Source organism: Panthera uncia, assembly GCF_023721935.1.
Source record: "Panthera uncia isolate 11264 chromosome A1 unlocalized genomic scaffold, Puncia_PCG_1.0 HiC_scaffold_17, whole genome shotgun sequence".
Classification (NCBI taxonomy): Eukaryota; Metazoa; Chordata; class Mammalia; order Carnivora; family Felidae; genus Panthera; species Panthera uncia.
Genome location: NW_026057577.1, coordinates 120,093,371 through 120,119,083, shown reverse-complemented (window position 1 = coordinate 120,119,083; position 25,713 = coordinate 120,093,371). Strand labels below are relative to the sequence as shown.

The 25,713-nt window shown below is 37.5% G+C and overlaps 1 protein-coding gene across 3 annotated transcripts in view; it reads right to left on the bottom strand.

The window, feature by feature from the left end:
• The window catches only part of C6 (complement C6), a 64,276-nt gene extending 41,140 nt beyond the window's left edge, over nucleotides 1–23,136 (bottom strand). The window contains exons 1-6 of one of the 3 annotated variants that reach the window (XM_049648127.1): nucleotides 23,049–23,136; nucleotides 17,428–17,589; nucleotides 15,841–15,997; nucleotides 13,997–14,141; nucleotides 9,329–9,467; nucleotides 2,540–2,678 (exon numbers count right to left, since the gene is read on the bottom strand). In XM_049648127.1, the coding sequence (XP_049504084.1) occupies nucleotides 2,540–2,678; nucleotides 9,329–9,467; nucleotides 13,997–14,141; nucleotides 15,841–15,997; nucleotides 17,428–17,570 (723 nt within the window). In that variant the 5' untranslated portion in view covers nucleotides 17,571–17,589; nucleotides 23,049–23,136. Of the gene's footprint in view, nucleotides 1–2,539; nucleotides 2,679–9,328; nucleotides 9,468–13,996; nucleotides 14,142–15,840; nucleotides 15,998–17,427; nucleotides 17,590–22,606; nucleotides 22,789–23,048 lie in introns of those variants that run through there. The other 2 variants (XM_049648128.1, XM_049648126.1) reach the window with 2 other exon arrangements.
• Nucleotides 23,137–25,713: the final 2,577 nt, after the last annotated feature.

Here is a 25,713-nt window from a genome sequence, read left to right as displayed (position 1 = left end):
CAAAATAATGGAGAATTGATAAATTTTGGGTAATTATCACCTATGTTTTTAATACTTTTATTTAATTGTAAGATTATATATCTAATATTCAGTCATGGCTACGTTTACCAATTGGCTTCCGAAGTTCCCAACAATTTAAGGATTGGCTCTTTTAAGCTGGAAGAGCTGGCTCTGGTACATCATTCATGAACCTCACAGGTGATACCTTTTAAATGGTAGTTTTGAAAGGTACTCAAACCTGGCATGCATTGCACAGTTGTTAATGTCTTTCTTGCTGTTATGGTCAAGGGCTCATCTAGCTTCAGCAGCACTGCACTAAGAGCCGTGCCATTTACTTGTTGCATAACTCTGAGAAAGTTATCTAACTTTGATCTCCTATTAGTAAGATAGATATAAACAATCTTTTACTTTTCTGGGAAGGTTGTTACGGGAATTGAGTAAGACAGTACAAGCAAACACCTTCAAAACTATCAAGTATGAAAAGTTTAGATAACAAATCTGCCCTCATCTCATGAGCTGAGTTTAACATGTTACTTGTAAAAGTGCATGAAATAGATGCTTGCTGAGAATACCTAAGTTTTGGGTGGGAGGGATCACTGTATTTTAAAAGTAACCATATGGATTGATTGTTTAGGTTCAGTGTAACAGTATTATATGTAAACGTTTGGGTTTTAGCTCTGTCTCTAAAGCCTATTCAATACAATACATTTTTTTAAAGTTTATTTATTTTGAGGAGAGATAGAGATCAGCGCAAGTAGGGTAGATGCAGAGAAGAGAGGGACAGAGGTACAGAGCCTGACGCAGGGCTTGAACTCACAAAACTGTGAGATCATGACCTGAGCCAAATCCAAGAGTCAGTTGCTTAACCGACTGAGCCACCCAAGCATCCCTCAATACAATACATCTTAAGAGTAATGTTATTATTGACCGAATTACTATTTCTTTGGAATGGTATCTAGTCTGACTTCCTATTTATCATACCAGCAAGACCTTTTCCACCTCCCTTGGTGGTGGTGGACCCCCTGGAATTAGCTCTTCTGGATATGTGGGGAGATAATGGGGAGTTTCTTTGCCTGGTCACATGTCACTTGTTACCCATGTCACTTCTATCTGCAGGCAGAGATTGGACTTTTTGGGGTCAGTCTCCCAAAAGGTATTTGAATTTGGCAGTTAGTCCCCAAGGACATTTCCTATGCCCACTAATATATATTAGATGGCTTTAAAATAAGCTGATCGAATTGGAAAACTACTGGTATTTGTTATATGTAAAAGGTTTTCTAAAGGAAGAATTGAATGACTTTTGCTGAAATCACACTATCCATAAAATAGTCTCAGAAATCATTAGACTCCCTGAAATTCTCTCAAACATGTCAAATTTGTATGCATGGATGTTACCATTAAAATCACATCTTTCCTCTGCTCTTACTATAAATTAAAAGAAATAGGTTATTGATGGGTTACCTGGATGGTTCAGTTGGTTAAGCATCTGGCTGTTGATTTCGGCTCAGGTCATAATCTCATGGTTTGTGAGATCCAGCCCCTGATCGGGTTCTGTACTGACAGTGTGGAGCCTGCCTGAGACTCCCAATCTCCCTCTCTCTCTCCCCCACTTCTGCTCTCACACGCATGTGCATGCTCGCTCTCTCTCTCAAAATAAATGAATTGAAAAAATTTTTCTCCTTTTTTAAAAGTTTATTTATTTATTTATTTATTTTGAGAGAGACAGAGAGAACACAAGTAGGGGAGGGGCAGAGAGAAAGAGAGAGAGAGAGAGAGAGAGAGAGAGAGAATCCTAAGCAGGCTGCACACTGCCAGCACAGAGTCCAATGTGGGGCTGGAACTCATGAAGCCATGAGATCATTACCTGAGCCAAAACCAAGACTCGGACACTTAACCAACTGAACCACCCAGGCACCCCTACACTTTTTTCTTTTTTTAAGAAATAGACTGTTTAGTTCAACAAATGTAGAGGGCCTATGTATAAGGCACTGGGCTAGATTCTGTGAGTATGTAGCATATCACTCATTACACTTAGGAAAACAGAAAAACAAATCAACTAGTAAAATAGGAAGAAAGATACGAACTACCCCTGTTACACTTAGCTTCATCTTGATATTTTAAGAAGACAGGCACTCTTACATGTCTGAGTGTTGTGGTTACCTGAGAGAAGTAGCTTTGGTGGGAGGAAATTCTGAATAAAGCAAACCATTTATCTGTGTGGGATATGGTACATCTAAATGTTTACCAGAGAAAGCATGTACTCTGCAGTTTGGGAAGCCTGGGCTTGAATCCCTAATCCACTACTTACCGGCTGTTTGCCTATGGGCAAATTAGTTACATTAGTTTTCTCATCTGTAAATTGATGATAATAACACTGACCTCACTGAGTTGTGGAAGGATTAAACATCAACTGGAATAGGTGATTTAAAATGTTCATTACCTTTGTATTCTGTCCCTTCATTCATCAGTAATTTTTCATTGGAAATTTTGCTTATCATCACCATCGGCACTGGGGTGCCGCCATGATAGGCTGTCATACCTCAAAGTTGACATTTTCCAAATTGGCTGGAACACGGTATGGATTACTTGCTCTACTGCTTTTGACAGCTTTACATATTCCTCCAGTGAAAGAGTTATCAAGGACTTCTCCTCTGGGCTCTCCTGCTAGAAAATGAAACCTGGAAACAAAGTAATTTTCAAGAATTCAATACATGTAGAGCAATCTTTAAAATTTACTGTGCTTATATGAAAGAAATTCCTTTCTTAGACATTTTTGACTCATGACAAATGACTTGAAGAAAAGCACCCCCCCAGCCTTTTTTTTTTTTTTTTTTTTTTCGTTTATGGTGAGGCATCCAGAAATTGCTGGAAGCCAAAACTCAGCCCCTCTGGCTCAGTTAGATTCCTCCCTATTCCACTCACTTAATTATTCTGGGCTTTTAGCATGAAAAAAAAATAGGTTTATTTTATTTTATGACTTATAAAACTGGTGCAAATTTTGGAATCAGATTATAAAATAAATTATTACGTAATTAATGCCATTCTCAGTTCACTTCCTTCAGTATGATACAGTAAAGGAATTCTAACAGAGAGCTAGTAATTAAACATTAATGACAATATTTTAATAAAATTGTAATATTGTTTTTTAATACCTGTAATAATATTTAAAATTTATTCAACAAATGCTTACATTTATTTATTCCCATGTATGTATTTACTATATGTATATTTTACACATGTATTTACTATATATGTATACTTACATATATATACATATATATAGTATATGTAAATATATATGGTATATGTAAATATACATATATATTTATTATATGTATGTATGTATATCTGTATGTATATAGTAGACATGTCATGCACTATTTGATCTATATTTAATGTCACTATTATATTTATTTAATAGTTGTGATAATCATGTGATGTAGATATAGATATAGATATAATTATTTCCCCTATTTTACAAATGAGGGAACTCAAGGATATTAGCACAAATCAAGTATTTAGTAAATTATAGAAATTTAAGAAATTGTTTTGTGGTAGATGAAAAACTTCTCTAAGATGCCACTGGATTTCCTAAAAACAAAAATTAACTATTCAGACCTCATCAAGATAAAAAAGTTCTGCACAGTGAAGGAAACAATCAATAAAACTAAAGGCAACCGACAGAATGGGAGAAGATATTTGCAAATGATATATCAGATAAAGTGTTAGTATCCAAAATCTATAAAGATCTTTTCAAACTCAACATTAAAAAAGCAAATAATTTGGTGAAGAAATGGGTAGAAGACATGAATAGACACTTTGCCAAAGAAGACATCCAGATGGTTAACAGACACATGAAAAGATGCTCAACATCACTTATTATCAGAGAAATACAAATCAAAACCACAATGAGATAACACTTCACACCTGTCAGAGTGGCTAAAATTAACAACTCAGGAAACAACAGATGTTGGTGAGGATGGGGAGAAAGGAGAACCCTTTTGCACTGTTAGTGAGAATACAAATGCATGTAGGCACTGTGGAAAACAGTATGGAGTGTCCTCAAAACACTAAAAATAGAACTTCCCTACAACCCAGCAATTGCACTACTAGGTGTTTATCCAAAGGATACAAAAATGCTGATTCAAAGGGGCACATGCACTCTAATATTTCTAGCAGCACTATCAACAATGGCCAAATTATGGAAAGAGCCGAAATGTCCATCGACTGATGAATGGATAAAGCAGATGTGGTATATATATATATACAATGGAGTGTTAGTTGGCGATCAAAAAGAATGAAATCCTGCCATTTGCAACAATGTGGATGGAACTAGAGTGTATTATGCTAATCAATATAAGTCAGTCAGAGAAAGACAAATGTATTATTTCACTCATACGTGGAATTTAAGAAACAAAACAGATGAACATAGAAGAAGGGAAGGAAAAATAAGATAAAAACAGAGGAGGCAAACCAGAAGAGACTCTTAAATACAGAGAATAAACTGAGGGTTTATGGGGCGGGGGGAATGGGTGATGGGCATTAATTAGGGCACCTGTTGGGATGAACACTGGGTGTCATATGTAAAAGATGCATCACTGGGTTCTACTCCTGAAACCAATGCCACACTGTATGTTAATTAACTTGAGTTAAAAAAAAATTAAATAGAACTACCAAAAGAAGATGCTAATATATTTATAAATTCTTATAGATATTAATGTGTATTCTGTGAAAATAAGTTTTGTGTCAAAAAGTTTGATAATGCTGGATTACATATGATGAGATAATAGAAAAATATATGTAATGATCTGTGCCCCTAGCTCCTGGGGCTTCCTAAGTGATAAGAGCACTGAGAGCATCTTTTGTTCTAATATTTGGTTTTTGGTTTTTTTTTTTAAATGTTTATTTTTGAGAGAGAGACAGAGTGCAAGCAGAGGAAGGACAGAGAGAGAGAGAGAGATGCAGAATCTGAAGCAGGCCCCGGGCTCTGGGCTGTCAGCACAGAGCCGGGGCAGGGCTTGAACTCATAGACTGTGAGATCATGACTTGAGCCAAAGTTGGACGCTTAACCAACTGAGCCACCCAGGCACCCCCTAATATTTGGTCTTTGATCCTAGTTTCTGACACAGGGCTCCTAAATCCCCTAGAATTTCCTGGGTGATAAGAGTGTCTTTGTTGTAATGAGGTGACTTTTGGTAGGCTCCTGAGTAGGGGCTGGTCACCAGAAAGACCAAGCCATTTTAGAAGCTTGGAATATCCAGCCTTATCTCCCAGCTCTTGAGAGGGGAGAGGGGCTGGAAATGGAGTCAATGATGGATCATGCCTACATAAAAATCTCACAAGTATGGGGTTCAGATTGCTTCTCAGTTGGTACACATGGAAGTGCTGTGAGAGTGGCCTCCCTGGTGGGGGCATGGGAGCTCCATGCCTCTTCCCATATACCTTGCCTTACTCATCTCTTCCAACTGGAGGTTCATCTGTATTGTTTTTCATATCGTTTTTATCATAAACTTGTAAACAGTGTTAAAAAAAAAAGAAACAACAAAATGGAGTCACTTGGGCTAAGCTTCATGTCAGCAAACCAAGACTGAATGCCTAATCTTATTGCAGTTCTCAATTACCTTCCTAGGAATGTGGCCTTAAACCAGCAATGTGGAATTACCTGGTCAGCACTAGTGAACTAATCTGCCTGATTGACCCCTGCCTTCCCTCATAGGAAAGTGACCTTGCCTGAAATGATCCACTCTTTGCAAAAACTTCCTTGCTCCATCTCCTTCTGCCCATAAAAGTCTTCCATTTTGTATAGCTCCTCAGAGCTCCTTTCTATCTGCTGGATGGGATGCTGCCTGATTCATGAATCATTGAATGAAGCCAATTAGATCTTCACTTACTCAGTTGAATTTTGTTTTTTAACAATAGTAAGTAAATTGTTTTACTGAGTTCCATGAGCCATTCTAGCAAATTAATCAAAGAGGAGAGAGTCCCGAAAACCTCCTAGGTGTCAGAATCATAGGTGACAATTAGAACTTATGATTAGCATCTGAGGGGGGTGGTCTTGTGGGACCAAGCCATTAACCTGTGGGGTTTGACACTATCTTTAGGCAGATGGTATCAGACCTTATACTGTTTCATACAATGTACTTAAGAATTTGTCACAAACAAGAAAGGGCTTGAGAAAAATGGCTCCAGGTCATGAGGAATCTATAAAGGCAGCAGAGAGCCCAAAGATAGTTTGATGAAGGTTGGTTCTATGAGGGCCATCCTGAGGAATCTTTTAGGAGTTAATTCAACTATGTAGCAATTTTCACTTTCATTCATTCTCCTCCTTCTGTGGTATTTGACTTGGCTTTAAATATTTTGGTGTTTCAAATACACCATACTCTTTCATATTTTAAGTTTTTAAAGTGTTTTTATCTAGTTTGGCGTTATGTGTCATATTTTGTAACTTTTAAAATTTAATTAAAAATTATATATACACACATAATGTAAATATGCATGTGTGTACCTGTGTGTGTGTGTGTGTGTGTGTGTGTGTGTGTGTATGCATTTGTACCTAGACTGAGGCTAAGAAAAAACAAATAGTATGCTGTTATTGCCTGATTCTTGCTTCAGGTTTAATACCTGGTGACTGCTGCTGGCAATGTAGGAATGTTGATATGTCTTGTTAAATTCTTTCTTGGGGAGATGCTACTTCAAAAGAAGTATGGCTGGGGTGCCTGGGTGGCTCAGTCAGTTAAGCGTTCAATTTTGGTTCAGGTCATGATCTTGTGGTTCATGGGTTTGAGCCCCACATCAGGCTCTGTGTTGACAGCTCAGAGCTTGAATTCTGTGTCCTCCTCTCTCTCTGCCCCTCCCCCACTCACACTCTATCTGTCTGTCTCTCTCTCAAATAAACAAACAAACAAACAAACAAACATAAAAAGAAGAGGTATGGCTACCTAGGAGGCTACTGTTTTGGGGTGGGAATGTGTTAGAGAGGGGGCAGAGATTCTAAGGCCAGCAGATTAGAAAGAGATTCCAGTAAGCAGCTCTCAAAATTCTCAGTCCCTGGAGAGGCGAGGAGAGGACTGGCTGTCCCCGAGCAGCAGGTTTTGCTCATTTCTGAGAAACCTTGGGACAACAGCTCTGGTTGGCAGAGGGCCGCATGGTCCTTTTGCCAAAGTACACATAGCATGTGGTCCTCCCCATCTGTAACTCTAGAGTCTAGACCAACTGAGCAAGAGGTGAATTTGTAATGTCACCCCTCATCAATCAGAACATTAAAAAATGTGATTATCAGTGGGAGTTTTTGGCTGAGGCTTTCTTCCAGGGAAAGGAAAAGAAGGAAACCATTTTTATACATTGATAAGAAAATGCTATTGAAACACTCTCACTGAAATTAACTCTAATTAGGAATTCTAAGGACAGAAGCTCAAACCAGTTTGTAGTCATCCAATGCACACAACAACCCAGAAACATTCAATAAGTTCGTTACAATGCAATGAGTTAATGCAGAACTAGTTCTAGAACCTGGATCCCTTTACTTCCAGGCTAGTAGTTGCTCCCCACTTTACTTCTGTCCTTGAATTTGGCTTCTGGTTTTCATTCTACTCAAATAAGGTTGTATTTGCAACTACTGCTGTTTGTCTTTGGTGCCTCCAGGTTTCATATTATACAAGTCTGGCTGCATAACTGAAGACTTAAGAGTCTAATACAAAGCAATAAAAGCCTATAGCAAACTATTTGCTTTCTGGCCCAAAATTGATGGGAAAAAGAGAGTACAGGAGATTATCTTTACTGATTTTCCTTATACTTCCAACTAAGGTTTAGTTCTGTTTTCATTGTCTTATATTTCCCAAAGTATTCTGAGACATTGGCTCGGTCCAATGGATTTAGAATTCCTTGCCAAGCCTCCAATGTCCTCATGACCTAAAATAGGAATGTTAGAATTGCTGAGTACTATTCAAAGACTGGAAGGAGGTTTGCCCGGTCTACTGACATTTCTTCCAGTATGTTCTCATTTCTAAGGTGGATATTGTCCTAAATCAGAATGTAATGGTGGGAATAACCTGGGTTTTGAAATCTGGATTTTAATTCTTGTGTCAGCATTTACTAGCTGGTAGACTTGGGCATTTTATCTCACCTTCCTGAGTCTCAGTTTCCTAGTTTATAAGGTGAGCAAGTAGGACAGGTGACTATGCAGGTTTGATTCCACCTTTAAACTGTCCTGACCTATCAGTGCATCACATAGTTCATGTGAGAGGAAGTTTGGGTGCCTTAGCCATGTTCGGTTCACCTCTTACCCTCTTTTCTTACCATTGTTTGTTTGTTTGTTTGTGTTTATAAATCACCTTTCTTTTTTTATGTTTGCCTCACTCCTTTCCTTCTGACTTTGTCTCCCATTATTGACTCGGGGCTTGCCTCTCATGCTTGCGGACTGGTTTTCCTTCCTGAGTGTTTTGAGTTTCAAGACAGTCACAAGCATACTTTTCTGATACCCTCTTTCTCCATTATCAGTGGGAGTTTTTGGCTAAGGTTTTCTTCCAAGGATAGGAAAAGAAGAAAACCATTTCTGCACATCGATAAGATGGTATTGACACACTCTCACTTAAATCAACTCTAATTAGGACTTCTTCTTCTTTTTTTTTCTTTTGTTTTATTTATTTTTGAGAGACGGAGAGAGACAGAGCACAAGTAGGGGAGGGGCAGAGAGAGAATGAGACACAGAATCTGAAGCAGGCTCCAGACTCTGAGCTGTTAGCACAGAGCCTGATTTGGGTCTTGAACTCACATGTGATTTGGGTCTTGAACTCACATGTGAGATCATGACCTGAGCCGAAGTTGGACGCTTGACTGAGCCACCCAGGTGTCCCATCTAATTAGTACTTCTTAGGACAGAACTTCAAATCAGCTTGTAGTCATCCAACATACAGATGAGGAAACTGTGCATTTCTGATTGGTTACTCACCCATTCAAGACCTAGCCCCAGGAATCTACCTTAGTATTTTCCAGAATGGCTGGCATCCTACCAGTTTGCCTGACTCACTCCAGACCTGTCTGAAGGATATATGAGAATGGAAACAATGTTGATGAAGAGCCTGTGGCATTGCCTGGTACAGACTAATTGTGAAAATGCTAAATTCTTTTGCTCCCTGGGAGTGAGGACCATGTCCACATACTGCCTGAGCCAGAAGCCAAGCATTGGAGACAGGGCTGGTAGGAGTCATGAGAGGTTGATGAAGAAGGTGGACAATCATGTTTCTCGTTTCTCATTGTTTTCATTGCTACTTCCAGAGCATTCATTCAGAGATGACTTTACTCCCTTAAATGATAAAAAGACATTACATACCCAGTGCCCATCAACTGTACGCTGGGGATGGGTTGCTTGTGTGGGCACCGTGATTTTACTCTTCCACAATCCCTTTCATCCGAATTGTCTCCACAGTCATTTTCTCCATTGCACTGTAACCTGTTGGCAATGCAGCGGCCTAGTCAGGAAAAGCAAACAACATTAACAACAAACGATTATTTGAGAAAATATCCATTGATCTTAAATGAGTGAGTGCTTTAAGTTTCAAGGGAGAGTTGTGAGGGAAAGTTTTCATTATTTTTGATACAGATTTAGGAAATATGGAAATAGATGCTAAGCTGCTATTTTCCCTTATTTTTTTTTAGGGTTACAGGGTCACCCTAGAATTACTTAGTCACCATTGGGCTAATTGTCTTAAATAAGGGAGGTAGTGCTGGATCCCATTCTCATTACAGTGAACTTGCTGTAGAGATCATGTTCTGTAGGAGAAAATCAACAGTAAGTTCAGACTTCTGTTTTGATTCAGAACAAAATCAAGGTCACTGTTTTTATTTTTAAAAAACCCTATAATTTAATATATACACACGATAATATCACTGTATCTCTACATTTTTACGTTGAGTGAGAGAAGCCAGACACATTAGAGTCATGCTGCGTGATTTTTTTAAAATCTTATGTTCAAGAACATAAAATTTATTATATCTCGGTTTTTGAATAAGTTAAATGCCTAGGTACTACAGTGTTAGGTAGCAGATTAAGTGAGTGAATTTACAAAATAGTACAAACCCCATGTACTTAGATAGTTATCTTCCTTTTAAAATTTGCCGAATATCATAAGGATCCTTGGACTCCATGTATATGTATATATTACAGAAATTGAAATGCCTTATGTACAATGACAGCCCCTCTCCTGTCCCTTAGCCTTTGGCATAGAATCGGGGATTCTGGCGTCTGTACAATTATGTACAGGTCTCACTGATAACAAGATTAAATTAAATGTTTTACTCAAGATGATCTGGTTAATTACTTTAAGTTGTGATGAGCATCTTCCTGCAGCTATGCATGACTATTTTGACTAACTGAAATGCTTTGGGGAAATTGGATATTCTGTTGAATTTAATTTTTTTATTACTAGAGAGTTACCCAGAAAGCACTTAGTTTCAACTCTTTCGGTAAATAATCTTCACTAAGAAGGTAGAGAAAAATGAAAGTAATTAAGTCTCGTTCTTTGATTATTCAACATTTTACATTGTATCTGGACTATGATTAGAAACAATTATTGTTATGAGCACCATAGTCACACAAGACTGAATACTTTGAGAAAATTGAATTTCTGTGAATCCCAAGATATAACCCAAAAGATACTCCGTTTTTAAAATAGCACATCTCTGGTGTTTTGTTTGTTTGCTTTTTTCAGGGCAGAACAGAATGTATAATTTAGTTTGAAATATAGATGCTTTGTCCAAAGGAAACAAAACCCAAATATTACATTTTTTAAAAGTTTTGAGCTTCGCACTTGTAATTGAGTGAAATTGAGCAAAAGCTAATTTTCGATTTGGTTACAGTAAAAGGAGAAGGAAATCCCATTTTATCAGGTAGAGGTAGGGATATACCTGCAGGATATAGTTCTCATTAGCCTAGCTTTGTGAGTAGGGTACTATATCTGTTTGAATATAAGAAAACCTAGCCATTTGGTTCTTCTGGGGATACTGAAGAGGAGCTATTAGCAAGGGTAGGGATGAAAGCAAGAGGACATCTTTTGAGCGATATTTAGGGGTGGGTGGTGCGAGCGATATAGATCTGATAGTACACAGCTGAGAATGGTTCCAGGCCACAGAGACTCAATGGGATAGGAAGCACAATGGGAGAGATACTGTGAGCCATAAATATATCTCATACCAGGAAAGGAATGGGAACGGCGAAGGGCAGTTTGATATAGTGCAGGATTTGCAGAAGTCAGCGTGCTTTAGCCAATGCATGCGTATATAAACTTGCACCTAGAGCTGTGCATCATTTAGAAACCGTACATATTTTTCCTATTTACTTGAACTGATTTGTGTTACTGCAGTGGTATGTTATATGCATAATGAGCTATAAATTCTCTAGTGTTTATGCTTAAAATTAGGATTTTGACAGAGGAGTTGGCATAGTGCATGGGGATTATTAGCCTCATGGGTAATTCTCAAAGATCCTTGTATGCATTGAAATCATATATTTAGTCTTGGAGAACTCTGAACAGCAATCATGAGAGAAGAAAGGGAAGAGGGAAACTCTATTTTTTTAATTAATTTATTTTTATTTAAATGTTTATTTTTATTAAAAGTATTTTTTATTTTCATTATTTTTTTAATTTAGCTATTAGTTTTTATTTTCATTTTTTTATTATGAAATTTATTGTCAGATTGGTTTCCATACAACACCCAGTGCTTATCCCAACAGGTGCCCTCCTCAGTATCCATCACTCACCCACCCCTCCCTCCCTCCCCCCATAAACCCTCAGTTTGTTCTCAGTTTTTAGGAGTCTCTTATGGGGAAACTCTCTTTAGAATAAACAGTTGTTAATTGAAGGCCAAACATCCTATTGAGTCAAATAATGGTCCATCTAATCTTTTATTCTCTTTGAGAGTGGCATTAGCATATGGTTTTAGAAGAGCAAAGTGGTATATAATCTTCGGTGGAATATTTAACAACCAATAGGCCATGGCACCACCCAATCAAAATGGATGCCAACCACATCTGTGCCAGGGATTAGCCACTTAGTGGCTGGATCATGGGAAGATCTAGGGATTCCTGGTGAAGGCATCTGGACAGCAGCTCAGGGGTTACTAAGAGAGCTCAGGGTAGGAGCAGCTTACCAAACATGGCACGTGCATGTTAATAGCCCTTTTTATCATTTGCTGTGGGTGTACTGTTGATCACCTGTCCTTACCCCACTAGCTTTCCTGAAATCACTTATTATGAATAGGTGGCTCATGGATGTATCTAAAGCCTTCTCAAACTTGTGAATATTTTGACCTAAACAAAGCCCTTTTGTAGTAAATTTCATAGACTTAACATCCATGGAAGAAAGGAATTCTTTCCGGTAATTTGTTCCAAAACTACCCTTCAAGCTTCGAATAGTTGCACCTCAGTTCTAAATCTTTACCTTAATATTCTGGATTTAATACCTAAGTCTGTATTCTGCTCAGTCATTGCCATCAAGATTTTTTCCATATTCCCTCTTTTGTCAACTAGTGACATGACCTTATGCATGTAGCCGTGAAGGGCGTCTTCCTACCCATGTGCCATCCTCATATCCCAGGTTTTGGCAGGTGTGGCGGGGGGGGATGGCACAGAAGAAAAATCCTGATGCCAGCATTCTTGTCCAACTTTTGAAGAGGCCAGCAAAGCTGAAGGCAGTAAGCAAGGAGCAAGAGGAGGAAAATGTTAGATCTAGATCTAACATCCAATTTTCTATGGAATTTGAAATCTGCTCTTTAAGTTATAAATACTTTCTTTACTTGTCATTGTGTACCAGAGTACACAAAAATTATATGGGTTTTATTCATCTGAATTCCAATTTTTATGTCAAATTGACTATTTAGATAAGAGGTGAGTGAACTATGGCTGATGGGCTAAAACTCACCTGCTGCCTGTTTTTGTAAATAAAATTTGATTGGAACACAGCCATGACCATTTGTTTATATATGGTCTATGGCAGCTTTATGCTACAATGTCAGAGTTGAGTAGTTGCAACAAAAAATGTATGGCCAAAAAGCCTAAAATATTTACTGTCTGGACCTTAACTGAAAAAGTTCACAGAAATCAGATTTAAAGTGTTCAAAATGGTGGTGTTGAAGAGCTGTTAATTATTGAGGATACATATGATTAAGTAATATATTCAAGATTTGAAATCTAATCTAATGAAACTGAAATATCTGAATGAGTAATGGACTTGATGGGAGTGTTGCCACCATTTAAATCATTTTCAATCTTCCTTTTGGAATTACCTTTGGAGCCTTTCAATGGACCACCCAAGAAAATCTGTCACATCATCTGTAGTCATCCCCCTGATATATCTTAATATTCTTATCTTAATAAACTATATTGAAGATCTTTTATATCTGTAATTCTTTTCAGCTGCTTATTCTGATTATGGATTTGTGCTTATTAATAGCTGAGTTTTACAAGTATCTACTTTCTCTTCCTTTTCCTCCTCCTCTTCATCCTGCTTTATCACAGTGTAGGGACCTGGGCATCAGTCAGTACTTGAAGAGTAAATGGATCATGTACATGGTCAAAGTGATTATAACTTGAAAGCTATAATTTCATACATGAATAGCTTGGCAATTGGTACCATAACTCCCCTGTCTTGCCATACTTAAAATATGGTTAGACTTCTCTATCATGGCTTTTACTGGTAGTCAGTTGGAATGACTATTTAGTCAAGTCATTTTTAGTGGAGACTGAACCTTTTTTTTTTGTAAAATTTCTTTTTCAACGTTTTTTATTTATTTTTGGGACAGAGAGAGACAGAGCATGAACAGGGGAGGGGCAGAGAGAGAGGGAGACACAGAATCGGAAACAGGCTCCAGGCTCCGAGCCATCAGCCCAGAGCCTGACGCCGGGCTCGAACTCACACACCGCGAGATCGTGACCTGGCTGAAGTCGGACGCTTAACCGACTGCGCCACCCAGGCGCCCCTGAACCTTTTTTATAGTACATTACCACTGTCACAGCGGAATTTATTCTTGCAGTCAACCTCTTCAATTTTGCAGAGCTTAGATGGAATGCATGGTTGGAAAGTCACCAGGGGCTCAGTACATGGTTGTCCTCCAAACTGACTGGGGCGCAAGATGGATCTAACCCTAAACTGAAAGGAAAGGAGAGAAAGGTGAGGAACTCTGAGTCAGGGTCAAAGCCTATTTATATTCTTCCTCTAGTGATGTTTCCTAAATTAAGTAATGAATTTTCCAGTTCCATTATTGCATGCTCTTAGGAAAGTCATCACCTCTCTGGGCCTCAGTTTTCCAAACTGTAAAATGGGAAAGCAGGACCAAAGATTTCTAAGACTTCTAACTCTGAAACCATATGAGAATAAATTATATCAAAATCAAATGCACAGATATTTACTGAGTGTGTCACATGCAGTAAATCTTCCAGGGAGTAACAATAGCATTTTTATATCTCAAAGGTAGTGTGAAGTGATCAATGTGAAGGGATTTGGGGTTTTTGTCTTTGTTTTTGTTTTTTGCATAAGGAAGTCAACATGGAAAACAAGGTTGACATATTCTCCACATTTTAAAGGATTTTATTTATTTATTATTTATTTATTTATTTATTTTTTAATTTTTTTTCTTTTTAACGTTTATTTATTTTTGAGACAGAGAGAGACAGAGCATGAATGGGGGAGGGTCAGAGAGAGGGAGACACAGAATCGGAAATAGGCTCCAGGCTCCGAGCTGTCAGCACAGAGCCCGACGCGGGGCTCGAACTCACAGACCGTGAGATCGTGACCTGAGCCGAAGTCGGCCGCTCAACCGACTGAGCTACCCAGGCGCCCCACATTTTAAAGGATTTTAAATGGTGAGTAATAAAACAGGGAGTCAGGGAAGAATAGACACATGACAAGATCAAAAAGTACTGACTTTGAAGTCAGAAAAATTCAGCTCCAAAATATAGTGTCTCTACTCATCAGAGGCATATTCTTGGGAAAATTACTTATTTCCTAATGAGCTCTAACTTCCTCATCTGTAAAATGGGTAGGAAAGTACAGTCTCATGTGTGAACAAGGTGATATAAGGGCCTAGAACAGTTTCCCTCAGACAGTGGGTGCTCCACAAATGAGTTCCTTTTTCTTCCCAAATGTGTGACTACTGAGCACCCACTCTGATTGGGGTTTCTGTGGGCCAATGCCCTTACAGGAATGAGCTGAAGTGAGTAAACACTGCAGCTGGAAACAATAAACAAATTGAGGGACTTTCCCATGGGGAGAGGGAAATTAGAAGCAGGGCCACGAGTCAGTCTTTTGATTAATGTCTCTCATTTTTTTTTAAGAGAGAGAGAGAGAATTCATGTGCAAGACAGGGGGAGAGAGAGAGAGAGAGAGAGAGAGAGAGAGAGAGAGAGAGAATCTTAAGTAGGCTCCAGTCTTCATGCTCAGCATAGAGCCTGACTTGGGGCTTGATCCCATGACCCTGGGATCATGACCTGAACTGAAATCAAGAGTCAGATGCTTAACCGATGGAGCCACGTGGGTGTATCTAATGTCCCTCATTTGTCTGATTTTAAATTTTGGACTGAAATCCCCATTTTCTAGCACCTGCTTTTGCTTTCTGAGCTCTCAGAGGGAACAGGCAGTGGAATCCAGAGCTCAATAAGAACAATATCAATACTGGGGGCAGAATTTCCTTTGAAAGATTGCTAAATGGAATTTTCCCTCAATGGAAGCTGGAATGGCGTATTTTCAGAAACTGAGGAAATTGAGTATTTCTGTGATTGTTGATCCTGTCAGGTCATCCAAATCTTTTATTGTGATTCAGATTTCCTGAAGATGCCCATGGGTCACCTACCTGTTTTTCGACACAAGGGTCACAGGCTGACCATGGTCCATAATCTCCCAGGAGGCAGTTGATGGGACAACGTTGCAGGTTACATTCTCTAGTCTCCAGCTTAGTGCAAACCTGGTCACAAAAGTTATCCAGATAGTACTGATCAACTACGATTTTTCTGTAAGAGTGAGAAAAGATCTGCTTAGAATGAGTATATTCACTGTGGTTCCATCCCCATAAGAAAAATACCACTGAGCATTGACCACGATGAATAAAAGGAAAGAAATTGTTTTGGAAAGTCAGGCAGGTTGGCATCCATGCAGTTCTTACCACTTAACGGCATTCAGGACTGGATACATAATTTTTGGGGCCCAGTGCAAAATGAAAATGAGGGGCCTCTTGTTAAAACATTATTAGGAATTTTGAGATAGCAACGGCAGCGCATTAAGCCAAGCATGGAGCCCTTCTAAGTGTGGTCCTGTGTGACTGCATAGGAAACACATCCATGAAGCTGGCCGTCATGGAAGTCTCTGAAGGGACTGGATAGGAAAGAAAAGAAAGAAGAAAGTTGCTGCAAATTCCTTACATTATGACAACACAGTGTAATAAGTATAATGATTGAGACAGAGTCAGAGTGCTGTGAGGCCAAAGACCCAAAGAGAAAAATAATAGGAGAGATAAATCTTGAAAAATTCATGTGACGCCTCCAGGCATCAAAGGGCAGGGGTATGCGGGGGGGAAAGGCATATGTCAAGATTACAGGTGGAAGAACAGGAAGCATCCATGAACGAGTTAGTGGATGGGCCCGGGTGGTGCTGGTGGAGAAGAGCTGGGTGTATTGTTGTGCTTTATTTGGTAGCCAGTGGAGAGCTACTGAGGGACTCTTGAGTGAAGGATTATTAAAGCTTTAACCTACTCAGTGGATGGTTTATTGGGGGAGTCAGTTGGTGATTTTAATGAGACTCACACTGCGCATGTAAAAATAGTTTTGTAAAATAGGTCTCTAAAAACCTATAATGATTAAAGCACATTAAATATATACCTTTCTTCCCTAGTCATGTGAGCATCTTCATGGAACAGAAGCATTGAACAGTTTTAAAGAAACTGTGGGGGCTAAGTAGTCTGAATCGGTGAGAACACTGAATTATTAAATGTTTTCAATTAAACACGGTTTTCCTGCCTTCTTCTACTTGCTGACAATCAAGCTAATAGCTAATAGCGCTGCTCAATTGAGGTCCTGTTAGACTCAGTTTAATGAGTAGAAAATTCTCTGTAATTAACTCACTAACTGTAGGCAAGTGGAGCTATACACTGATTGAAAAAAGGCTTGAGTAGAGATTCTTAGCAAGTTAAATAGTCAACAGAAAATATTGCACACATTCTTAATTAAATTTCTTCGAAGCTCCTTGATTTTATGGAGAGAACAAATGTAGACTTCCTTTCAACCGTATGTGGAAAAGACCTCAAATTCCATCCAAATCGAATCCCATGATTTCTTACTTTGAGATATGCTTTTTTCTTCCTCATTGCTTGGTGTGGCACTTTTGATATTGCTAAGTCTGTGAGGTTTCCCATGGCACAAAGTCAATCGTCATAGCTCGCACCCACCTCTGTCTGCTCTGGGTTCCAGAATTGCAGGTTTTTGAGCAGCTGGACCACTGACTCCATGGGTAATGATCACAGAAACAGGGTTGGCACTTGTCAATCAGAGCACTCAGGAGGATGAAATACAAGATGGAGTGTCTGGCCATGCCTTGAAACCTCTAAGCCCTGAAGGGGAATGATAAAATACATATCAAACAGTTGTTGGGGGTAAAACTTTACAAGTCACTCTCAGTTACAGACTCAGCTATGATCTTAGAAATTATTTGCACCTCCCCGCCCCCCTTAACGCAAGTTTACACCTATAAATTCCCATGCTCATGACTACGAATCCTACTTTCTTTTTTAAGATCCTACTTATATTTTTAGAGTGGATATTCCCATAGTTACAACTCCCAGTACTAGTAAGTTTCTCTGAGCTGTTACTGACAGGCTATAAGAAAAAGTGTTGCAGTATATACATTTGTATTACACTTCATTCCCAAATGGAATTTTGTGTGGGCAGTACCCTCAATTACGTGGCAAGTTTTCATACTTTTCTGGACTGGGGGAGGAGTTTGGAGCATTTTTCTGGAAGCTCTAATTTCTTGGTATCCTAGAAACCTGCTAAAGAGAGTTCAATGTTTAACTGTCTCTACCTATGGAGTCACAGAAGTTAGAGCTGAAATGGATCTTTGAAATCTCCAGGTTAAACCCCCTTATTTTCTGGATAATGAACTGGGGCTTAAGGAGGTACAATAATGTTGAGACTACATGGCAACTAAGAGCCGAAGTCTCCTCATTCTTGGATGAGGTGCACCCTTTCACTGAACTTCTAATCACATTAATGATTGTGTAACTGGAACATCTAGTTGCTTTGAACTCTACCACCCCGGCCACAAGAGGGTTTTTCCAGATGTAACTGAATGCCAGAGAAAACTTTGACCAGTGGTTCCCCTCTGTGTGCTGTGGAGCCTTGACGATCTGTGAGCTATTGAAAGGAATTTGCAAAATCACTTCTGCTCCCAGTGTTGTTATTTTGATCTTTTTTTCTTTTGAAAAAAAAAATGTTTATTTATTTTTGAGAGAGAGAGAGCACGAGCGAGGGAGGGGCAGAGAGAGGAAGACACAGAATCCCAAGCAGGCTCCAGGCTCTGAGCTCTTGGCACAGAGCCTGATGCGGGGCTCGAACCCGTGAACTGGGAGATCATGACCTGAGCTGAAGTTGGACGTCCAACTGACTGAATCACCCAGGCGCCCCTAGCTATGTTGATCTTAGTATCTCTCACAAAACATGCAACATGATTAAGTATATATAGAAAATGCTGCTGTAACTTTCATTTAAAGAGGTAAAATGGCATTCATCTAATTTCTCTGTGTCTCAGTTTCGTTATCTGTAAAATAGCAATAATACTCTCCCTTGTTCATAAGGTTTTTGCTAGAATTCAGTAAGAAAATTTATGTAAAGTGCTTAGGACAATCCTTGGCATGGAATCATCACTCAATAAAAATTAGCTTTTCAAGTTAGTAATAACATTTAAGAGTGCAACAAATTTAATTATAGCTATTGTTTATGCATTTTTCAAAATTAGGGGCTCTTAAGTAGAAGCGAGGATCATGTGAAGACCAAAAATATGTTTTGCTATTAAATAAGGCTATTCATATTAAAAAAAAAATTAAAAATATGACTTTAGTTACTTTTCATCCTACAAATAAAACCAGATCTCTGAACATTTTATTTGAAATTGCAATTTTCCACCAGTGTTTCCTACCCTCCTTCACGGCTTTGTTTTTCTTTGTTATACCTCCCCTCCTGATACATAAATTACTGAAGTTTAAATAAATATCTCCTCTTCCCCTTTTCCTTCTTCTTTTTTAAAATGTTTATTTATTTATTTTGAGAGAAAAAGAGGGTGAATGAATAGAGGAGGGGCTGAAAGAGAGGGAGAGAGAATCCCAAGCAGGCTCAGTTCTGTCAGTGCCCGATGTAGGGCTCGAACTCATGAACTGTGAGATCATGACCTGAGGCAAAATCAACAGTTGGCTGCTTAACCAACTGAGCCACCCAGGTGCCCCTTTCCTTCCTCCTTAGAATGCAAACAGCATGGTGGTTGATCTCTTTTGTCTGTTTTATTCATTTCAGCATTAAGAAGAATGAGAGCAAGCATAGCATTTAATGAGTAAATATTTTTGAATGGAGTCTGGGAAACAGTTTAGAAATTGGTTTTTATGAAATAGGAATATAATAATGTGAGTCCATAATTACAGCCATTTTGTAATAACTGTTCTTAAATTGTCTGTCAAATTAAGGATATTTCATAGATTTTAGAAATGAGCTTGTCTAATTGTCTTCCATTGTTTTCACGAGTGATGGTTTGTAGCATAACTGCTTTACCTCTAGTTTGTTATAACAGTTCACTGAAATAAAAAATTACACCTTTTGAGATTCGGATTTCTTTTAAAGAACTTGTAATTTATTTGGTTAGTCCACCTCTTATTTATCTGATAACATTTATTAAGTTCTGAATTGTATCAAAATGTGGGGCACCTGGGTGGCTCGGTCGGTTGAGCGTCTGACTTCAGCTCAGGTCATGATCTCTCAGTTTGCGAGTTCAAGCCCCATGTCGGGCTCTATGCTGACAGCTCGGAGCCTGAAGCCTGCTTCAGATTCTGTGTCTCCCTCTCTCTGCTCCTCCCCCACTCATTTTCTCTCTCTCTCTCTCTCTCTCTCTCTGATATAAAGAAAAATAAAAAAAAATTTAAATTGTATCAAAATGTATGAAGAAGAAAATTAAGATGGTTTATAATATAATCAACCAGAAAATTTCTGCTGACTTTCAAAAAATAAAAACAACACATGCTTATATTTGAAATTTTTAAACAGGCAAGAAATAAAAATACAAGGCCAGATTTCTCTTTTACCTGTAGCCAGAATCAGTCCCCACACATAATCATTGTGTTATCTTTTTATAGGTATCCAATGGAAGGAAAATCCTTCTGTACATTACCTTACACATATACATATGCATGTTCTTTAAATATATGCACATAAATAGGACATGTGATGTATATTACTCTGTACTTTGCTGTTTTCACTTCATAATACACTTTGACTATCTTTCTATATTGATAGATGCATATCTACTTCATCTTTTTAATGGTTGCATAGTTTTATACCAATATGTGTGTATTACATTGGATTTAACTATTATCCTAATTTTAGGCATTTAGTTTACACCTACACTGCCATAAACACCTTCATATTGTATCTTAGTATATATACTTTTGTAGTATATGCATGGGACCAATGGGTGTGTTCCTAGCAGTAGGTGACTTAGTCAAATCATGTGAAATTTAAAATATTAATAAGTATTGCCAAATTGCCCTACTGAAATATGGCCACCTCAAATGTTTCAGAGGGTAAGTTTCTGATTATATTTTAATGTATTTTTAATGTATTTTTTATGTATTTTTAATGTATTTTTTAATGTATTTTAATATCTTACATTTCTTAGTTGTGATAAGAGGATACTTCGGCCAAAAAAAAATGGGTTCATCATTTTGTAAATCTTCATTCAAACTAAGAGTTTGGGATCAGATGTAATAATTATTTCTTCAATATGCTCAAATATTAGAGCACTTCTTCTTAATAAACCAGTGAGATTTTTGAACTCCCCTACAAGCTCAGAGAAAAAAGCTACCATAAAAGCAACCAAAACTATTGACACGTGACAGAATGTCCTTCAATTTAAAATGGAATTGACATACATTTGAGTATCCATTGTGTACTGCTCAGCATTGAGTGAGACACAAAGAACAGAATACATTATCACTGTCTGGGGAAGGTAGACAGAAACTGAACATTCTTCCTATGCTTTTCATCCAAGCTTTTTAAATGTAACTCATAGATAAGCTGCTACTTATCTATAAGCTACTACTTCCCTAGGCTATTTGAATTGCAAAAATTAAAGGTTGCTACACTTGCCTGCTGATTTTGGTTCCCTGGTTAGTAACCTATCTTTCTTAATTTTCCTGGGCAGCCCGGAACCATAGGACATTGGGACAAAGAGTGTCCAGACAGAATTTAGCTTATGATTAGACAGAATAGAATGAGTCTTAAACATCAGACCCAAACTCCAGATTGGGTATTTTTTCACTGGCTTCAGGATCCTTGAGAGCTTAGACTCCTAAAGAATGTGAGGTTTCCCTGTTAACCAACCACTAGACTGACCACCACTCTACCCTCTCATAGCCAAACTGGGATCTTCTCATATAGGAACTGGATCAACAAGGAAGCCTAAACAGAAGAGGGTTTTATTGTTGTTGTTTATTTATTTACTTCTCTCATACATTTTGAAGAAATGGTTTTCTTCCAGAATAGTTCCTTCAATTGCAGAGAAAACAAAATTTTAAAGCATTTTGTTGAATTAACATGTAGATGATTGGGGGAAGTTGAATTAAAAGAGACTACCAGTTCTCAGTTCTCAGCAGAAAGTATCTGTTTCGACTTCCAAAAACTTGAAAGGCAAAGATGGACTTTATTCCAACTAATATCAAAAATCGCAAGAACAGAATCCTTATAAAATTATTCTGATCTCTTCTCTGGGTATAACTGTTCTGAGGCAATTTGGAAATGCTATAAATTAAGACGGTAATGTCAAAGCATCTGATTTGAGGAGATGCTAATAAAAGAACTAACTGGTATCTTCTCATTTGATAACATTTTATTGTTATGAGGAAAAATTGTTTCATGTTAAAAGGATTAATTTTCATTCACATAAAGATAATTATTTCTCTAATTTTGTTATTACCATGACCCAGTATAAAATATCAAATGTTTCCTTATTTATGAATTTCCAACATCTCTGGGCATTTTGAAACATCTAGAATTATATGTGGGCATTTTACCCATTACCATACCATTTTCATAGAGACATGGAACAAAAGAATGTTCAGCAAATAGAGGAAAATAGAAAAAATCTTCTGTGGTGCCATGGTGGGAGAGTACCAATTCTCTAGTTTCTTATAATTGCCACCTCCCTTGTACTCTAAAAGTCAGTGATCCCACTGAACCATTGAAGACAGCTTTGTGAGCATTTAGAGAATTCTAGTGTAGAGTGAAGTCCATCTTATTCTGACCTGTCACCTTCTGATGTACATGCCTCACATGAACGATCTATCTGTAAGGCAGTTCAGCATATCTTACCCGACAGTTCAAAGGATGTTCTAGTTTGCCCCCAGCTGCAGGTTCTTCCTTTCCATCTCCTTGTAAATTTCTTGAATCTCTTTATTTCATATTTTGTTCTTCTGTGCATTCCCCAGAGGCTCAAAAAATGATATGTACCATTGCTAGGATAGGCTGGGGTGTCCAGGAGTATGACTCATCTTTTGACTAAAGGGCATGTTTGCTTTACTTTTAACTCTAGTGTAACTCATAGAAAAAACTTGATCTCAACAAGGTAGTTCTCTGGAAGTTCTTTAAGAGACATGATCTTTTAGTTCTTTTGAGATTTAAACTAGGTAGAAAGGCAAATAAGTGGCTATAATCTGAGTTATGTATTTTCACGCATGAAAGGGTACATTTGTTGGAAACATGAATCATAACTCTGAAATATTAAGATTACAAATGAAATCATTATATCACTCACCTGTAAACAGAGTCTGTGGTGTCCAGAGAGCTTATTTGCAAATGGCTGAAAAAATAATAGGGACTTTCTCAAAACAAAAAGGGTTTATATGATAATCCAAACAAGCTTCCTCCCTCCTATTGCTAGCTAACATAAGGTCCTAACCCAGAGATCTAACGTGTTGTCAAAATAAACACACTGTGGAAACTCTGGACTTTGCAAATGATTACTTCAGCAGTAATACTGAAACTCTGTGTGAGATATTACACAGGGTCCTGAATTTTCAATGATTTTCCCACTCAAGGGATATTGTAACAGAAAAAAAATCTCTGACTCCATTTTTGAAAACCCCTTTAGAATACATTGCTTAAAATTGTCTTCCCTTAGGAATGTGTCCAGTTAATTAAAATATGCATTGATTCTTATTTTTTTCTGATTATAGAATATTTATTGAGGAAGATTTAGAAAATATGGAAAAATGTGAAGAGGAAAATTAAAATCATTTTTAATAACCAGACAAAATCATTTTTAATAACCAGTATTTACTCCAATACTTGGAGTAAATACTCCCAGTCATATTATATGTATACGTGTGTGTGCCTCTCTCTTTGTAAGTATACACATGCACAGGAATATGTGTACATATATAACTTTATAATTTTGTAAGTGACATCACATATTTTTTAAAGATTCAAATGCACAGAATAGATCACATTCCACAGTTTATAGAGCCATATCATTACTGGTCTGTGCAAGATCTTCTTTTATTTATTCCACTATTTTCTCCCAAGGATCTTGTTTCATTTCTTTTCCTAGATTAGTTACATGTGTTAATGTATTTGATGCCTGTTCTTACATAGGATTATTTAGATATATGTGTATCCTTCAAAAATACAGTCTCATTTTTCCACGTATATTTTTGTAATTTACAGAAATGATGCTTTGCTAAATGTTTTATTTGGTTTCTTGCTTTCTTCATTCACCATTATGCTTCTGAGCCTTATTCAAGGTAAATCTGTTGGAGCATAGACATTCATTATATCAACCACATTTTTCTTATACACTCTCTCAGTGCCTACTTTTGTTCACTTTGACATTCATTGTATCAACCACATTTTACTTATCCATTCTCTCAGCGCCTACTTTTGTTCACTTTGACTCCCTTCAACTATAAGCACAAGGTAATTTTCATTGTGAATTAGTGAGAAAATTCCTAAAAGCACCCAGGTTGCTCTTTGGAAAAACTCTACACATTTACACTCTTAGCAGCAGCTTAGGAGGGTTTCTCACTAGCAGGGTCTCCCTAGCATTTGATGTTACATCTGACATGTGTAATGTGATGTCTTGTGGTTGGTTAAGCAGTGAATTTCAATAGTGAATTTCAGCATCCCTGTGTTCTCACTGCACCTTCTGGTTTCCTATCTGTGAATTAACAATTAATATTCCCTGATTATTTTTCTATTGTGCTTCTTTTCTTTTGTTGCTTGATTTCCTATATACTGATGATTTAAAAAATGTTAAGGATCTCTTCTCAGTTTGTCACGTATGTGTTAGTTTTATTGATCGTGTGTTGGAAGAGAAAAAAATCTTAATTTTAAGGTAATCTAATTTGGTGATTCTGTCCTCATAGCTTTTGTTTTGGATAATTTTTCTTTTGCTACAGAAATTATTTGGTTTAAGAAATCTGAAGTCACAGATACATTCCTAAATTTTCGTCACTCTTGCAGTTTTAGATTTTGTGAGTAGTCTTTTAATCCTCTGTAGTTATACTGTATTTTTATAAATGGTGTGAGACAGAATAAAGTAAACAAAACAGAACCCGAGAATCTTATAACCATTTGATAAATGAAGAAAAGAATTTATTAAAACTTAACGACTTTGTAAGGTGACAGATGATAACTAAACTTATCATGATGAGGATTTCATGCGTGTAATTGTTGAGCTGCTATGTTGTACATCTGAAATTAACATCTTATATGTCAACTACACTACAATTCAAAGTTAAAAAAACCTCAACAATTATGCTTGATTAAAACTTTCATCAACTTAGAAACAGAAAATAAATTTCTTATTCTGACAAAGGTGTCTACAAAAAACTTGTAGCTAACATCATAGTTGATGGAAAAATATTGCAGAGTTTCTTCCTTTGTTCAGAAAAGAGAGAAGGATGCCTGCTATCACCACTTCTCAATACTGTACTGGAGATCCTCTGGTATTACTTGTGTAGGTAGAAAAATCCCAAAGAATCTACAGACACATTAAAATTAATAAATGAATTTAGTGAGATTGCTGGATACAGTTTATTATAGAAATGTTTATGATAGAAAAAGCATCTCCATCAACCAGCAAAAGCAAATACAAATTTAATCCGGGAAGATTTAAAATAGCAATGGCAAGTGTGCTCTTTCCATCTAATGATGATTATGCTTCCAGAGAGGTTCACAATATAGCTTGAGATTGGCTAATAGGGATATTATGCTAAGGTGAAGCACAGCAAAGTAGTGCAATGGAAAAAGAAAACTGTGGGGATTGAGAATGTGGAGACTTACGTTTCGCTCTTGATTCTGCAACAACTATGTGATCTTGAGCAAATCACATGACTTCATTGAAATTCTTTCTTCTTTTGAAACTAAGTATTTTTCAAACTTTTTCAAAACAGTGGAAAACTTTAAAAAATATGAATTAT